The following is a 19,115-nucleotide window of genomic DNA, read 5'->3' on the forward strand; positions in this document are numbered from 1 at the left end:
TCATGACCAAAAAAAAAAAAAGTCACCGGTCATGTTTTCTAGCAATAATTTTTCGATACATTATGAGTTAAATCTTAGTCCAAGATGAAAGTGTTCCCTTTTGCCTGCCTTTGCCCCAGTCAAACTCCAATTCAAAGAAGGAATAGGAAAGAGGGAGAACATCACCATATGACTTGCGGAAAAGGGCGAAAGCTACATGCATTTGCATGGCCACCGGTTCTTTTTTCTTTTGAGAAGAACTTGCATGCCTTTCACCTCAATGACTCGTGGATTTAAATTGTCAAAAAGTAACTTTCACATTGTCGTGTTCACAACGCAAATTATGCAAATACACATGCATCTTTTACGACGGTTGAGGTCTCCCAAGTCTAATATATATATAATGTTAAAGCTGGTGGAATTGACTCGATCAAATTGTTTCTTGTTCCAATAATTTGGGTTCACATATGCATCATTATATTACGTGTATCCCTTTTTTTTTTTTTTTTTTGTTTTTTACTAGCCACGATTGAAAATTCATTAGTCATCCGATGAAATGGGGGCGGTGAGTATCTTTTATCTCGTTCTTTGGCCGAAAGCTGGCAAACACGATACGTGCGGGCGAAAGGATAACCGACACCCATCATCACGCATAAGAAAGATCCGTGAACGAATGAACAAATTGGTGAAAAATCAAGTCTTTCGGTTAATTGTACTTGTTGAAAGTTCTAGGATTTGAATGTACTTTTTTTAAAGTTTTAGGATTCAATCGCACATTTCGTAACAAATTTGGAGACATTCGGAGCACTTTATCCCTAATCATTCCTACATTCCTGTCTTCTCTAACTTTTCAGCTCAACTGCGGTATCTTTCACCCCCATGAATCAGGAGGGTCGTGTAGCTTATCACGCTTGCTCCTGTTCACGAATTAGAGAGTCGGCTCTAATTTCTTTTGTAATACTTTTTTTGTTTCCTTGTCTATAGTTGGGTTTGATTGAAATTGAAGTGGACAAAAGTGGGTGAGATGTCACATGCAGATGGTCTCCGCAATATATGGCTCGATCCCATGGCACGAAGACAAAAACGATGCAATTGGGTGCGCGGATAAGATCACCAGAAGGTATTGATAATATGTAGTGACTTTATCACAAAACTTAAAGAGTGGACATTCGACCGATAAAAGTGGAATTTCTCTAATTTGATTTCTCAAGTGGGTCACTGCAAACACTGTTCTCTTCAAAGTTCAAGTGGTCAGACGATGACCAATAATGTATTTATAGCATACTTAGGCACCGTTTGTTTCGTAAAAAAATGATCAATCTGAAAAATATTTTCGAAAAAACGATCATTTGCATCGCTTATAAAAACCGGATGGACCAATGTTTAGACACCTATAGCTATCGACGATGAAAATATTATCTATTGACTAAATGATTTCAAGAGATAAGCGCAATTATTTTGGGAAAATATTTCCCATCGAAACAAACGGAGCCTTGGTAATACTCCTCCTTCGGTGTAAACTGACAAATCGGCTAGTAATCAAGGAATGGGCACAACTTGGTAGAGATGAAAGTGAAAATTGCTTGGGGAAATAACCAAAAAATTCGTAAACCTATTACAATTGTACCAATTCAGTCCTAAACCTTCTTTTTTTCGTCGATTCAGTCGAAAACCTCTTGAAATTGTGTCAATTCAGTCCATCCGGCGAATTTTGGCCGGCCGGCACTGATGTGGACTCCGGTAGACCGGCAATCCAATATTTTTAAATTTTTAAATTTTTAACATATTTTAAAAAAAAATTATTTTTTTCTTTTTCTTTTTTATTTTTGTTTATTTTTCTTTTTCCTTCTCCCATCTTCTTCCTCCACTCCGACGACGGACCAGAGGCGGCTAACGAGCCTCACCAGCGTCACCGTGGCTGGGCGAGGCCTAGCCTCGCAGTGGGTGGGCGAGAGAGTGATGTACAAATGGACTTTGAGGCCAGTCATTGTGAGAGGAGTCTTGGCATCTTCCTCATCCTTCAACTTTAATAGAAACTCCAAGAAATCTTTGCCCTCCGCGCTTCCGCCATCTCTCTCCATCTTCAACCTTTGTGCAATCATCTTCTCAAATATCCCATCGAACCATTTTGCCAACCCCTTCATCTGCTTCTCTATCCCCTAGAAATCGAATCGAGGCCAGACCCGGGTAAAAGTTCGAAATGTTCGGCTTCTTGAGAAGCCCGGTCATGTCCGACACCACCTATTGAGAGGAAGGAAAATCAAAAAGAGTTCTTGAAATCAATGTCCAAATTTTAACGTTCACTTAAGCCGAAAATCAATGTCCAGATCTGGTTAGTGAGACGAGCCTTGCCCGGCCACTGCGACTCTTAGCCTTGCCTAGCCGTGACAAGGTCGGGGCTAGCCCGGCCATGGCGAGGCTCGCCGGCCGTCCTCTAGTCCGACCCCGGAGCGGAGGAAGAAGACGACTGAAGCAGAGGAAGAAGATGGGAGGAGAAAAAATAAAATAAAAACAAAATAAAAAATATATTAAAATATTACATCGTTGGCTGGCCGGCACCCATGTCGGCGTCGGCCAGCCAAAAATTTACCGAATGGACTGAATTGGCACAATTACAAAAGGTTTAGGACTGAATCGACGGAAAAAAAAAAAAGTTTATGACTGAATTAATACAATTGCAATAGGTTTAGGACTTTTTTGGTAATTTTCTCAAATTGCTTTGGTAGAGATGAAAGTGAAAATTGCTCTATTTTGTTAATATTGAGAAAGAAAATCTGCCTATAGAACTGGTATGGCAAAAAATAAAGAACGAATTATAGCAGTTAAGATAGACTCCCTCAACTCTCAACCAACTGCTCTGTACCTGATCGGTTTGGTGCAAAGAACGGACGGCATAAGTACGTACGAACACTTTAAGCGTTGACTAAAGTCAAAGGGCCCTCAAAATTATTGGTCAAGCTCTATAAGATTTGATCAGTGACACTAATCAAGATATTAGAAGTATTTTGTTCCATCCCCTTGTTGCTTTCGAATACTTTTTTTTTTTTTTGAAAAATTACCAAAAAAATCATAAACTTATTACAGTTGTTTCAATTTAGTCCTAAACTTTTCAATTTAGCCAATTTAATTCTAAATCTTTTGACAATTTGCCAATCGAGTCATTATAGTCAATTTTAGCGGGAAATCACCGATGTGGATACCGATCGTTCTACATGACTCATTTGGAGCCGACGTGGACAATTATCTTATTTTCCTTTTTTTTTTCCCCTCTATTCCGGGCGAGAGTCACCGGCGGCCCGCTATGAATGCCTCGCCCACGACCGGTGAGGGTCGCTGGATGGCCTTCACGGCCCACCTGGCGGTAGGAGATACGGTTCTTGCTCGTGTCTAATGATGGCCCCGGCCGAGTCCTTCGTCCACCCTCGCCAGCACATAAAATAAAGGCAAAGAGAAAAAGGAAAATAAAAGTAAAAATAATTCAAAAAAATTACAAAAGTTACAATAATTATGCATGTCGGCGACGACAATACTACATAGGATGGTCGACGCTCAAGTCATTGATTTCCAGCCAAAATTGGTTGGATTGTCAAGAGGTTTGGGACTAAATTGGCTAAATTAAAAATTTTAAGAGTAAATTGGCACAAGTGTAATAGGTTTATGACTTTTTGGGTAACTTTTTCTAATTTTTTCCCTCTTAAATCCTGACAATGAGGGGCAAAACAAAATAAAAAAACACCCGCGAGTACCGAATTAGGTAAAGCTGTTTGATTAGTTCATATATCAAATTGAAAGACTTATCCAAAGTACAGGTGCAAAACTTAGTCTTAAATAGAGTTTATGCAATTGAGTGTTGAAGTTAAGATTGTCGGTGGCTTGTTATATCATTAAATCTTCTCCATAAATATCAAGACCCAACCAACGTGGAATTGCACCAAAATCTTTCGTGCATGTCATTTATTTATTGCAGGAGCTACTGACTCTGCCCCGAAGGACCTCCCTCAGAAGGAGTTTCAAAAACTTTGGTTTACATTACATTTCTAAGAAATTTCACAAAGTGGTCAACAGTCCAAGGATATTGACTAAGATGTGTAAATTGGCACAATAAACTAATTAGACATCAACTCTAGCTACTCCTCCGCCCAACAAGTTACTGCAAAGAATGAAACTTAACTCGTTCTTACCCTTTTTAAATGATTAATAAATTGGCACAATAAACTAATCTTGTCGTGGGTATGCATCGGCTTAGATCTTGAAACTCCGACTACGGGTAGATCTATAAGAGTTTTTTTTATTTGGGTTACATTAATTGAGATTGTAATTACCGTCTTATGGGATTGGTCTAATAAATGAAAGATATAAAGATCTCCTCTAATCTAGACTCCCAAACAACCTCACATACTTGCTGAGTTAGTAATACAGAAGAATCACTTGAGTCTTGGAACGTCGTTATTCCGTACCAAGAATAATGGATTCCAAATCAGAAATGCAAACCTCTTTTTTCTCGATTACTGTGTTTTAGATTATAACTAGTAAGATCTTGGGTGCCGTTTTTCGCGGCTTACAAGATACACCAAATTAGAGCACAATGTACTCAAGTAATGGAAATCCGAATACGATCTCCACATACTAATATATCTAATTAGGACCATAAACTAGTGGAACAAGCAGACAAAGTCCTAAATAAGACTTTAATCTATACGTGGGACTGGGTCCAAACATGGCATACGCAGGCCCGACGTCAGATTCGACATTGTCGGGACGCTTCTCGTTCCAAAAATGGGATACGTACGCCCAGCGTCGGATTCAACATTGCCGGGTCACTCGGCTAGTGAAATCAATTCTCGTGAACCCACCTTATTTTCAATTTTAATTTTATATTATTTTTCTTCTCCTCAAACTATTTAATTAATTAATCCCATTATTTTAATGAAAAAAAAATGACAGCTCCATCAACGACTATAAGAACTAACCCCATATTAGGTCACATGCATCACTACTCCGCAAACCTCCCCCTTCTTCAGTCGCAAACAACCACAACCAACCACCGCCTACAATTCTTCATATACAGTGATTTGTCGCCTCTTCACAAACCCTTCTTTCCTGGGAGGAATCAAAGCTCTGCGGCTTCGCTTTTCTCTTCCGAGTTTGTCTTGGAAGTTGCGAGAAAAAAATGGGAAACTGTGCGGAGACATGCAGGCAGAGGCAAAGTGGAGAGATCTGGAAAGAGCCGGAGGAGTTCCAGCTTCAAGAGATCAGGAACAGCAAGGCGGCGAATCGCAGCGGCGGTGGCGTCGGCAAGATCGACGGCGGCGGCGGCGGCGGGGGTGGGAGAGTCAGGGTCAAGATAGTGCTGACCAGGGAAGAGCTGGAGCTGCTGCTGATCCAGTTGGGTGGCGACAGCAGCAGCAGGAAAGGAGGGCCGAAGAGCAACTTGGAGCAAGTTCTGGGCGAAATAGAGAGAGGGAGGAGGAGAAACAGCAGCGTCAGCGAAGCCGTCGATGTTGTCGGGTCGTGGAAGCCTTCGCTTGATAGCATCATGGAGGTGCCTGAGGTGAATGAGATGGAGAGGTCACGATGAGCTTATTTTCTTTTTTTTTTTTTTTTTTTTTTGGTCTTTTACCTTCTTCTTTTTTTTCTCTTGTTAATTTGGGAAAAATTATCCTTGTAGTTTAATATGGATCAAAGGGCTTTTCAGGGGGGGTAGATTCGTCCAAAAAAATGTAAATTATCTTTTGGGATTTTTGCTGGACGGGGCCCCCTGAGGTTCTTTGCTCCTCAACTTGTTCATCCTCCCTCCATACGGTGGAAAAATTTTTGGTTTGGATGTTGGGTGCACAAATTTGGTGTAATATGAATTTTGCCTATGTACATGTTCCCTCAAGACCCATCTTTCCAACTTTGATTAGAGGAGTTATTTTGTCCTTGTAATCCCGTGACCGACGAATTAAACGCGAAAATCTACGTTTAAATCCATAAACGACGAAAGGTCGAGGCAACTAATGAGTATGAGCTCCGGACACGAAACAGAGGTTTTCTGAAATCAGCTCTTTTAAAATTTCATTCACATCCAATCCCTATATATATATGATTGGACGCGTCGCATTACATTAGTAAATGTCATATCTTGTTGTAAGCATCGTCAATTGGCAAACATGACTTTTGTCCATCAAGTGTGAGCAAATTGAAGTTTCTTCTTCAATGACCAAGTTTTAAAAAATAAAATAAAAGTTGATCATGGTACGCAATTCCACGTATCATCAAACTTTTGAACCCCCTCGTCATACAAACCCATGATCCGTAATATGTTCGAGATTAGTCGTTCATACATAGCGTTATTGTCTAATGCCTGTTTATTTACTCGGCAGAAATTTACATCGGCTTATTTTTTTCCCCGTGCGTACGCATCTTGTCTTTCTCAAATATTCATATAATTGGAAATTGTATGATGATGGGTTACCACATTTTTCGACTTCTTCGAGGGTTGTCTTATTATTAAGGTGCGTAATCCACGCTAGGTTTTGGCTTTATTAGCGTGATTTGATGGGCGAAATTCGACAAAGCAAAGGTCTGGAAAGTCTTCGTTCACATGGGGAGGATGGATCGGGTCGTTGATCCTCGTAGATAAAGAAATCTCCGGAAAGTTAATATATTAATATAAGTAGGACGCTCCGAATCTTTGATGTTTTCTTCCTTTCTGATTGTTATTTCAACTCTGCCAGCACTTTTAGGTAAACATCTGATCTAAGCATTCCTCGAAATGACGTCGAAATGACGCGAGACGAGAGTCTTGTCTTTTCTTTCTTTCTTTCCTTTTTTTTGGGTAAGAAAAAGGGCGAAACCCGAGTATTACATTAACGCTTGCCTAACAAAACTTAAACCAGGCTAATTTCCTATCGGTAGGAGAATTATAATCTATTGATGATCCAATCTGCTAATCAATCTAATCTACACATGAATTTTCTTCCCCGAAAGTATGAAGAATCCCGACTTGTTGGAAGTACTTTAACAATTTCCGAGATTCGGAAGATGAGGATGTTGCCACAGTGACGAGAGATGGTTGATTTTTTGAAGCGGTGCAATTGCCGCTTGATAGTCCGGCTCCACGATAATTTCGAGAATGCCTGGGGAGATTGCTAGTTTAAGGTGGTTATTGAAGAAGAAGAAGAAAAAAATTGAACCTCAATTGCATACATGACAAAGACTTGAATCAATTGAAGATGTTTCCCACTTAATTATTATCAATTGAAAGGGATCTTGAGAGAGAATCACGTCTGCAAGGCTAACATCGAGTGAGTTTGAATCGGTGGGTTACTAGCTAATGACATGCCTAGATTGGTAAATTCACATTTTAATGGGCTTCGAAAAGGACTTTCTTTTCTGCTTTTGCCGCGACGCTTGTTTGCGGTGACCTTCGTTAATGTGGCTTTTTAAATGGCTTACGACTTAGATAGCTGGGCTCTGTTAGACTTAATGGGGGTCCAACATGATCTGCCAACTCAAAAGAGTGGCAGCCCACGAAGATTGACACTTGGCGTAAGAACGCGGTCCATACATAATCGGAGGGAAAAATTTCAAATAGGTGCCTAAAATGCTATCATTATTTTAAATAATGGTATGAAGTGGATATTGTTTCAAAATAAGAGTATGAAGTGTTCTCTTTGTTTCAAAGAAAGGCATGGCCAAAAGACATTTTCATCTTGTATTTTTTTTTAAAAAAAAAATTCTTTTTTTGTTTTCCTCTTTTCATTTTTCCTTTTTCCCCTCTTCCGTCCATGTACCAAGCCGGCGAAGGTTGCCGGACTCAGGCCAGGGTCGCCCCACCTAGGCGGGTGAGAACCGCCCTCGCCGGATCTAGGATTTGTGCCTCCCCTCTTCCTCTTCGCTTCCACCACTTCGATCTCTCATCTCTCACACGCGCGCACCACCCACTCTCTCGCTTCCCTCTGCTTCCGATTCTTAGTGGTTGTGTTTCGTCCATAGAATCTTTTTTTTTTTTTAGCCAACAAGCAGAATTTTAAGTCTCTGATCACTGAGGAATCCCACCGGCAACCAACTCCCAAGTGTTAAATCCGCCTTCACACATAGACACACAAAATTGAGAGGGAGACGCCAGAACTTGCGAATGAACTGGCCCTGAGGTTTCGGATGATTGACATTGTTGCCTTGGTTAACCAAAAACATTCAAATCGTCTCATTATTTCATTCTTCTCCTTTCCAACAAACACAAATGGATGAGGAAATCCGGAAGCAACCAAATTCTAAATCCAAAATCCAAATAGAATCAGAAATCATAGAGCACAATGGGAGCGAGAACCTTGGAGCACGCGCACAAGACTGTCCGAGAGAACGGGCCGAGAGAGAACAGTTTGATGGTGGTATCGGATAGATGCGTGGTGCGCGTTTGTGAGAGATGAGAGATCGAGGTGGTGGAAGCAAAGAGGAAGAGGGGAGGCACAAATCGCAGATCCGGCGAGGGTGACCCTTGCTTGAGTACGGCAACCTCCTTCGATGGCCGGACGATGGTCCATGGAGCAAAGAGAAGAAAAAGAAAACATGAAAAAAAAAATCAAAGAAACGCAAGACAAAAATGCCCGCTTTTCCTTGAAACAAAGAGAGTACTTAAGGCTCTTATTTGAAACAATGTCCACTTCATATTCTCATTTGAGAAAATAATGGCACTCTAGGGCCTTATTTAGAACTTTCCTAAATAGGAGAAAAGCTTGAATAGAGCCCATCCCGATAGATTTTTAAGGGGGCAAATTACCATAAAATTTCTAAATCTATTGCAATTGTGTAAATTTATACTTAAATCTTTTTTTTAGTCAATTGAATCATAAACATTTTGCATATGTGCTCATTAAGTCCATCCGGACAATTTTGGTAAGAAATTGCCGACATAGACACCGACCATCTTATGTAGCTCGACCAACACCGATGTGGACAATTGCTAATAATACGTTGATAATTTTTAAATTATTTATTTATTTCCTTTTTTTCTCCTTCCCTTTTTTTTTTTTTTGTTACCCACTATGGTTGACAAGGGTCCCAGCCATGTGTGCCCATCCAAACCATCTCGAGACGCTGCTAAGGGCGAAGGTGGCCATGGTATCGCCAATTGCGAGCAAGACGGCCTTGCCTAAGGCCGGATGAGGGTGTTGCGACCCTTAACCAGTGGTTAGCGAGCTCCGACGACTCTCGCCGGCCATAGTGGGTAACAAAGAATGTACCTGTCTATGTCTATTTCCTACCATCTGGCATCTATTTTTTTGTTTTTTTGTTTTCCAATAAGTTTCATCCCTTTTTTTTTTCGCATAAATCTTGTCGATTATCTAATTCCGTTTTCATAGTCGTTAAATGTCACTATTAAAGGATGCAAGCTGCCTTTAATGGATTAACTTATTATCAAATACCATAACAAACCCACGTTCCGAACTCGTTTTCAGTACAAACAAACACCAGAAAATAGCGTACTTTTTCTAACACTAAATTCCCCGAAACCTTTCTCCACTGACAAAAAGTTTTCAATGAAACTATCGGACGATAGAACGGAAACGAGAATCTTGCCCGAGAAAAATTAACGATATCTTGAGGCTTTAAGCAAGGTTCATGCATCACCAGTACTAGGCCCAAACTGCCACGGAGAGAAGCTTTAAAGAAATTAGTGTCGGAAGATGAAGATGGTGACAGGAGCACAAGCGAACTACAGCAAGACCAGACTTTAGGCTGCAAAAAGTGGTGTGGTCGTGTCTTGAGGGTGGACATGCAAAGTCGTCGACAGAGAATTTGAATTGGTCAAGCCGAGCCTCGTCATTCTTTTTCTGCGTCAATCCCAAAACGATATTTTATTAGCATTAGATGCTCATAAAATTCTAGAAAGACAAATTCAATCACAACACGGGATATTATCATTTACCCGGAATTGATCATCCGCGACTTCTAATGTACTTCTTAATAAGGACATATGTGCATCAAAAGTCTTAAAAACTTACAAAAAGTACAATCAAGTTATAAAACTTATCAAGTTTGTGCAATCAAGTATTTCCGTTAACTCCATCCATTTAGGCTAGCGAAAAATACCGACGTGGTTTTTTTTTTTAAATATTCTCTGTCTCTCTCTCTCTCTCTCTCATGACGATGACATTACTGAAACATGAAAATTAAGGTTAAAACGACGTCGTTTTGGCCTAAACTCTCATTTCAATCGAAACCTAAATTACATATAATAAAAAAGATTTCTTAAAAAAAAAAACACAAAAGGAGGGGGAAAAAAAAACCTAGGAGCAACGGCACTAATATTAGGACAAACGCTTGTGGGGTTCTTAATGTATTCTTTAGCAAGTGAACGACAGAGAAGAGAGGAGATGATTAGCATGGCTACCCGGAAAGGGATTTGTTTTTGAGTAGAACTTTCCGCCATGACATCTTTGGCGTGGACGGTCAAAGTCTTCCGGAAAAGGGCCCACGGTTGACCCAAGTTTCACGTTGGTCTGGAACCCTTTGCTTGAGGAGGACTTCAAAACTTCACCGATGGGTCCAAACCAATTGGCCTTTGGTCTAGTTAGAAGTTTCATTCACGCGACGGGGAAGCGCACGCGTTTTGTCTTGAGTCCTCTCTACAAAGTGTCGCGGGCCACGGCGTAGAAGAAGACGTAAAATACACAGTTATTTAGGCTCCATTCGTTTCGCGAAAAGTAATTTTCAAAATATATTTTTCGGATTTTTGGGTATTTGGTTCACGGAAAATATATAAGTCAAAGAAAATATTTTCCACTCATGAAAAAAATACATTCAAAAGTGGAGAAAATGATTTCCTCCTTTTGAGAAGAGAAAAATATTTTCTCTCATCTTTCTTCCCTCTACTCATTCAAGTCCAAACAAGCTCGAGGGTCGGCCGATCACCGACAAGCCCCGATCCTCTCCGGCCTGTGGTGAGGCTCGTGCCGACGAGCCTCGAGCTCACCGGTTCACATATTGGCCATTGCCAAGGCCAGCGAATAACTCAATCTAAGTGGTTGTAAGTTGGAATCAAGTGGAACGTCCACAAATAAACGCATAGTTACTGGAATTTTGTTTACACTAACCTACCAATATATGGATTATTTCATCTTTTCCAATTTAATTTCACAACGTGAAATATAAAATTATTTGACTTTCACAAAAGGAGAAAATTATCGGAAAAGTTCTAAATCTATTGTAATTATACCAATTCAATCCTAAAAAAAAATTCTACTGATTCAGTCCTAAACATTTTGCAATTGTGACAATTTAGTCCATTTGATGAAGTTTGGCCATTTGGCGACATAATGTTTTATTATTTTTTTTCATTTTTTTCTTCTCTTTTCTTTTCATTTTTTTTTCTTCCCCTTCCCTCTTCTTCCTCCAACCGGTCGCCGGGCCTCGACCACCAGCTAGAGGAACCGCCGGCTTCACTAGGGGCCGAGGAGGACGAATCTCGCAAGCCCGGATCTAGTGAGGTCGAGCCTCACCCGACCATGGCGTGACCTCACCGGCCCCCGGTGAGGTTGGCCGTCCCTCCGGCTGATCGGTTAGAGGAAAAATAGGGAAGAGGAAGTCAAAAAAAGAAAAAGAGAAAAAATTAAAAAAAATATTTAATACTATGTCGTCGATCGGCCAAAATTTTACCGGATGGACTGAATTAGTACAATTGTAAAAGGTTTGAGATTGAATTGACAAAAAAAAAAAAAAACTCATTGAATTTCAAGAACCATTCACCCGATGATATATTGAGTGGGTAGGACGACATTTTTCAAGAAATGAATAAGAGTCCGCTTGCAGATACAAACGGTTAAATTACAGTTCAAAATGTTGAAAAGGCGAAAATCATCCCAAAAGTACACCAAAGTTATGACAAACCCTAATACGCAAATCACCACATGTCTATGGCGAGTATGCTTGGAAGATCAAATGAGATCATCCAAACTTCAAATTGTTATACAAAGAGTTGAGAACACAAAAATAAATAATAATTGACTTAACTTAAACCTATAATGTTCAATTAAGTATAGTTAAGCAACAGCAGTGCTTCCCAACTGAGAGAGAAGCAAACCCACCAGTTAAAACCATGACGATATCCATGGTAAAAGCTGAAAAAAACAAAAACAAAAAGAAAGAAAGAAAGAAAGATGAAACCCTAACTAAATTGTTACATCTCGGGGAACATGTATGGTTCACCATTCTTTCATGTCATCTTCAGGGATACTCTTAAGTGCTGTATAATCTCCTTCTCGAGCCGGCATTGGCTCGACACTAACACGACTAACTGGGATCTGTGCGAGCTCACGAGCGACGTCCTTGAACTCGAGGATCCCGCGGTCGTTACACTTGGAGAGCAACCGACGCGCTTCTTGCTTCGTCATCTTCACTTTCACTCTCATCGTCACCCTCTTCTCTTGATCATTAGCTCGCTTCTCCCCCAGCCCGTCTCGGCAAATGAGCGGTTCCTTAGCTTCCGCAAGTTCACGATCCGATCGCAGCGGTGATGGCGACTTGCCGGAGCAAGAAAAGAAGGGAAGCCACATAACTTGACGAAGATCCGTGAGAGAATGAAATCGATGGAAAGGTGTTGAGACGTGTTGTGCGCGTTGAGACAATGAGAGACTAACTAAGCAAGTGGAGATAGAGAATATTTATAGAGGATTTTGGAGGAAAAAGACAAAAAAATGCTGTCGAAAATATAGTCTAATGAGGCGTGTTCTCTCGAGGAAATTGACGCAAGTCAATGCCTAGATAGGGTCCACGCCGAACCAAAAAATTGCCGTCGTATGGGTTTCCAACTTTTGGGTTTGGTTAAAACGCGGTCTCATTTGATTAAACATATTACGCGTAATATGATATTTTTCATCTCAATATAACGTCGCACAACATATTTTCTAGGTTATCCTATACAGGATTATGTGCCACCACATCAAACCAAGAGATGGCGAGCTTACGTAAATGTCTAACATGATCCCACCGTGTTGTTTAGCAGATCAAGTTCTTATAAACAACTCTCTCAAGCATTATAATTTGCATTACCTATATATGTGTTATATACTTAACATAAAGGGGGAAATTTAAATCTAATCGTGTGTTTTTTTTAATCTATGTTTTGAAATTTCAACGAATTTCTAGAAAACTCAAGAAAATAGTTACCTCTGGAGGGTCAATTGAGTCATTAATTGATGTATAGTTTAGAGGAAATAACCCCTAAATTTGTTCATAGAAGGTGGTTCATGGGAATGGAAAAGATTCTCCATGATTGTAGGCGGCAACTGGTCACCTCATTGTCCTCTAGCGTTTTAGCGTTTGTGTCTTTTAAGGTTTTTAAGTACACGTGTCGTATGTGGCTTTGGACACCCCAATTAAAAAAATGGAAAGCGAAAGCCCAGAGAATTTGCTTCGACGACCTTGGAATGGGTCGTTGGACTGTTTTGACCAGTCCATAATTGTGGGACAGGGTGGGGATTAACTTCGAGGAACACGGGTTGGAATACTCCCCGGAGGCAAGTGATCTAGAGAATTCACAAAGTTTTCGCACAGGGAAAAATACTAATCATGGGTTGAAATTTATTGAGACTTGCGAAATACGTTGGATTGGTTGTATATGATGACGCGAGATTTGCACACATATGAATCCGTTCGATCAATATGTTCTTTTGATGACGAGCATACATAACTGAAGTTTCTGAACACAGTGATTCTCACGGTTGCGTTTGATCATTCAGATTTGCATTGAGATAGGATAAGATAAAAGATATTCGAAATCATCCAAATATCTTCTGAATTCTAAAAATATCCCACCATATATTTGGTGCAACCTGAATTTGACGGTGGAGCTACTGTGGTTGGGGGGAGCGTGATGGAGGAGGCAAGCTACAGAGTGAAATGGAGGAGGGACACCTCTTCTATTGAACAAAATTCCGAACTGAAGGCGAGGAGGATGTCTCTGGCGTTTCATCAAACACTTGGTGAGCACTTGGTTCAGAGTTGATCAAGCGAGAGATATCGTGGAACAGTGGAGGCCAAGAATGAGTAATAAGAGGCGAGGTAGAGGCTGGAACCGAGAAATAATTCTTTTTTTTTTTTTGGTCGAAACCGAGAAATAATTTGGTGATGGTGGAAAAGATGGAAAACCAACAGAGAGCGGTGATGATCCCTAGCCTACTAAGTAAGTTGCAAGTAATGGCACTGGCAAGGATACTCAAGGACGCCGGAGTGAGTGTCGATCATGGCGGATGGCAGCTGGAGTGGTGGTGGAGCGTCGCTGTTGAGGATGGTGAGTCTCGCGTGAAGTGGGGCTATATCCAACCAGAGTTTATCCCACCCCATATGTCTCTGTTTCTTTATCCGGCATTTTATCTAGATGTATTTGGGTGTATTCAATCCAAAGAACTTCACCAAATACCTAATATGATAATTTGTTATCCTATCCGGACTTAAATCCGGACTACCAAACGCAGCCAAAGGGTTTGAGAGAGATAGAAAGTTCAATTACGTAACAAGGTCTTCTTTCGTTGAGATTTTGCAATCCAATCCGCTACTTTATTGGACTCTCTTCTGCAATAAGCTGGGTTTAAATTTGAGAAAAAGCCTAAACCCCGCCTGGGCTTCGTCCATAAGAACACTTACCTCCCACTGCATTTCGAAGTGATCTAGGACTTCAACCATGCCCAACGCCTTTGCATATGCTCTTGATGCGACCCCTTTTATTCCCTAACTCCCTATTGCGTGTCCAAGTGAGAAGAATGTACCTATGTCTATGTCTATTTCCTACCATCTGTCATCTATTTTTTTTTTTTTTTTTTCCAATAAGCTTCACCCCCCCCTTTTTTTTGCATAAATCTTGTCGATTATCTAATTCCGTTTTGAAAGTCGTCAAATGTCATTATTAAAGGATGCAAGCTGCCTTTAATGGATTAACTTATTATCAAATACCATAACAAACCTATGTTTCGAACTCATTTTTAGTACAAACAAACACCAGAAAATGGCGTACTTTTTCTCCCACTAAATTCCCCGAAACCTTTCTCCAGCGACAAAAAAGTTTTCAATGAAACTATCGGACGATAGAACGGAAACGACAATCTCGCCCGAGAAAAATTAACGATATCTCGAGGCTTTAAGTAAGGCCCATGCATCACCAGTACTAGGCCCAGCCCACCTACTTTACCCACGATTATACAAGAAGCCCATGATGGCATGGCTGGCCCTTCTATGTCTAGCTTAATTAGCAATTTCATGTTGATTTCGGTACACGGTGTATCAAAGGCGGACACATAAGGGTCCTTACGGTTGAGACATTCTGATACATGTGTAATTAATTACCGTTGGATCCCCATACGTGCGTTTGTCCTAATATTAGAGGGGTGACAAGAAAATTTTAAACTGCATTAGCTAAATATATGTATTTAACATTGCCTTATATTTCTCTGAATCTCTAATTAAACAAACACTTTGCCTAAACAGTACTCTGATCTGAACATGGATATCACCCACGTAATCAGAAAAAAGCTCAATTCGACTCTCCAAAATGGCGACTCGCACCGGAATAAACCTGTCCATTTCACACACCCGCTTCATCTTCTTCAGGGATGCTCTTAAGCTCTCCGGTGGCTCGATCCGCAGGCGTTGTCCCGCTCACCACGCTCACGCGGCTCATCGGAATCTGCGAGAGCTCGCGAGCCGCGTCCCTGAACTCGAGGACCCCTCCATCCCCGCACTTGCCGAGCAGCCGGGTGGCTTCCCGCCTCGTCATCTTCACCTTCACTCTCATCACCACCCTCTTCTCTCCGCCGACTCGATCCCCGCGAAAGCTGCCCTTTTCCGCCCCCGGATCGATCTCACGGCGACCGGTCTTCCGCTTGACTTTGCTCAGCTCGTCCCGGTACACGGGGCTCGTCGACCTGGCCTGTTCCTCGGCTGCTTGGTCGTCGTGTTCGCCTGGGGATCTCGGGTCGAGGCAAGAAGCGAAGGAAGGAAGGACCGGCCAGGCTTTGTTTCGGAACAGAGCCATGAGAGAAAAACAGAGGGGAGACAGGAATTTCCCTTTGGTGGACTCTATGAGAAACGGGCCTGGAGCTTAACATTTTATACCCAATAGCTACAAAGCAACACAGAGAGTAGTTTTCAAGAAATGAGTGACGGAAGATGAAGATTGTGACCGGAGCACAAGCGAGCTACAGCAAGACCAGACTTTGGGCTGCAAAAAGTGGTGTGGCCGTGTCTTGAGGGTGGACATGCAAAGTCGTCGATAGAGAATTTGAATTGGTCAAGCCGAGCCTCGTCATTCTTTTTCTACGTCAATCCCAAAACGATATTTTATTAGCATTAGATGCTCATAAAAGTCTAGAAAGATAAATTCAATCACAACGCAGGATATTATTATTTACCTGGAATTGATCATCCGTGACTTCTAACGTACTTCTTAATTGGGACATATGTGCACCGAAAGTCTTAAAAACTTATCACGAAAATACAATCGAGTCCTAAAACTTACAAAAAATGCAATCAAGTTATAAAACTTATCAAGTTGGTGCAATCGAATCCTTCCGTTAACTCCATCCATTTAGACTAGCGAAAAATACCGACGTGGCTTTTTTTTTAATATTTTCTCTCCCTCGCATGACGATGACATGACCGAAACATGAAAATTAAGGTTAAAATGACGTCATTTTGTCCTAAACTCTTATTTCAATCAAAACCTGAATTACATATAATAATAAATAAATAAACAAACACACACACACACACAAAAAGGAGGGAAAAAAAATATAGGAGCAACGGCAAGGCAGGCCCTTGCCGCCACAGCCCCTATCGTCGAAAAAGGGCCGACAGTGGTCGTCAAGGCCTCGGAGAGGGACAGAAACCGTCGCCGAGCATAGGCAAGCCCAAATCTGAGCCCAAGTGCCCTAGAAGCCCTCTTGAACCTTTTTAATAAGTAAAAGATAGCGAAGAGAAGAGAAGAGAAGAGACGATTGTTATAGCTGAGGAAATTATCATTTATCTGGGATTGACGGCCTGCGGGGTTCATAATGGATTCTCTAGCAAGTGAATGACAGACATCTGCCAACATTTTAAATTTAGTTGATGTATAATGTTGACGTGAACCAGCCTCATTAGCTGGCTAACTGAAGAAATAATGAAAACTATAAGGGTGAGTTCGACAACTTAGTAATGAAATCTCTAATCAAACAACTAAATTGTCTAACATATCATTCAATAAGCAATACAACAAATCATTCACTGCCCGAAAGCTATAGATCAACCAATCAATCAAGCATATAACTCCAATCTCCCTCTCATGCACGAACGCCCCCTCTTGGCCGTACCGTCCTTCGTCCTCATCTCAAATTCATCTCAACTCAACAGCATACAGGGCGATCAACCGTTGGATTCTAGATACCCACAGCTCACGGAACATGAATCTATGGACAAAATTGACATGCAAGGGCACCCTCCTTGCCTTGCAACCAAATTTCTCCACCGACGTACCACAATCAAGATTGCCGTTTCGTTACAAGATCGAGCGATAAGGAGACTATCTAGTAGTAAGACTAGAGGAGTACTTACCTATGATCAAAACTCGGCAAAGATGGGAGTCGAAACCGCGACGAATCCAAAACCCGCTCATAGGAACAGATTTCTAAATTTTTGGGGCCCGAAATCTATCTTGCATCTCGCGGAATCTAGAACCTATCCCGTCATAGGTTCGAGGTCGGTTATAGGATCTACCCGGGTTCCACATGTATTCTTAATTGAATGATTGCAATGAATCATTACATTTAATTACCATAATTTGTTTCTATAATCCACTAACAACAACTCATATTTAGACACATGAATAAATACAAAACATTAACAAAGTAAAAGCCTCAGTCATTTAATTCCAAATCACCACACTTATCATCGGACGTTATAAAATACTGCAAAATTGCGCGAAAAATATACCATGAAAAACACACACAAAAAAAAAATTATTTCGGGTTCTTAGTTATAAATTTTAAATTTCACCTACATGAAACTTACCATGAATATCTTGAAATCTGAAACCATGCTCACTCGTAACGTCATGCATGGATGCCCTAGAGAGTGAGAGAGAGGGAGGGGGTTAAGACCACCACCACATGTACCTTTTCGTGTCCATATCCATGCAAATTACTTTGTCAATGCCTGTGTGGGAATGGCATCGAAAGATAGAACTATGTTAGTTGACTGCCGTCGTTGTTGACGATGTGGACGAGGCCTCAAGACTGAACTGCACGTAATAATTCTCTCTCTCTCTCTCTCTCTCTCTCTCTCTCTCTCTCTCTCGGATATTGAAGAATCCCGTTGAAAAGGAACTGGAAGGGATTTGTTTTTGAGTAGAACTTTCCGCCATGACATCTTTGGCGTGGACGGTCAAAGTCTTCTGGAAAAGGGCCCACGGTTGAGTCAAGTTTCACGTTGGTCTCCAACCTTTGCTTGAGGACCTAAAACTTCATCGATGGGTCCAAACCAATTGGCCTGGTCTAGTTAGAAGTTTCATTCACGCGACGGGGAATCGCACGCGTTTTGTCTTAAGTCCTCTCTACAAAGTGTCGCGGGCCACGGCGTAGAATCAAGACGTAAACTACACGATTATTTAGGCTCCGTTCGTTTCGCGAACAAGTAATTTTCAGGAAAATATTTTTCAAATTTTTCGTTATTTGGTTCACAGAAAATATATAAATCAAGGAAAACATTTTCCACCCATGAAAAAAAATACATTCAAAAGTGGAGAAAATGATATTCTCTTTTTGAGAAGAGAAAAATATTTTCCCTCATCTTTTCTCCCTCCACTCATTCAGGTCCAAACGAGCTCGAGGGTCGGCTAGTCTCGATCCTCTCCGACCTGTGGTGAGGCTCATGCCGACGAGCCTCGAGCTCATCGGTTCGCATATTGGCCTTTGCCAAGGCCAGCGGTCGGTGGAGGAAGTAGGAAAAAAAAAAACAAAAAAAAAAAAGAAAAGAGAAAAGTTAAAGTTAAAATGAATACAAATTTTGAAATTTAAAATATAAAAAATTATTAAAAGGAGTGCACGGAGGAGATTCAAATCTAATTTTCCATATCGAATGATGGAAAATATTTTCTAGTTCATTTTCAAGTTTTAGCCGAACAC

At 41.0% G+C, this 19,115-nt stretch overlaps 1 protein-coding gene across 1 annotated transcript; it reads left to right on the plus strand.

The window, feature by feature from the left end:
• The first annotated feature begins 4,960 nt into the window (after positions 1-4,960).
• On the plus strand, positions 4,961-5,803 carry LOC115740835. Its single transcript, XM_048285266.1, has 2 exons — positions 4,961-5,577; positions 5,616-5,803. Exon 1 carries the CDS (start codon positions 5,150-5,152, stop codon positions 5,555-5,557), a length of 408 nt encoding a protein of 135 aa, XP_048141223.1. The 5' UTR covers positions 4,961-5,149; the 3' UTR covers positions 5,558-5,577; positions 5,616-5,803.
• Positions 5,804-19,115: the final 13,312 nt, after the last annotated feature.

This window comes from Rhodamnia argentea, chromosome 9 (assembly GCF_020921035.1).
Source record: "Rhodamnia argentea isolate NSW1041297 chromosome 9, ASM2092103v1, whole genome shotgun sequence".
Classification (NCBI taxonomy): domain Eukaryota; kingdom Viridiplantae; phylum Streptophyta; class Magnoliopsida; order Myrtales; family Myrtaceae; genus Rhodamnia; species Rhodamnia argentea.

What these genes read in the sequence shown, in the direction of transcription:
- LOC115740835 (XM_048285266.1), top strand. Translation starts at nt 5,150, where the DNA reads ATGGGAAACTGTGCGGAGACATGCAGGCAGAGGCAAAGTGGAGAGATC.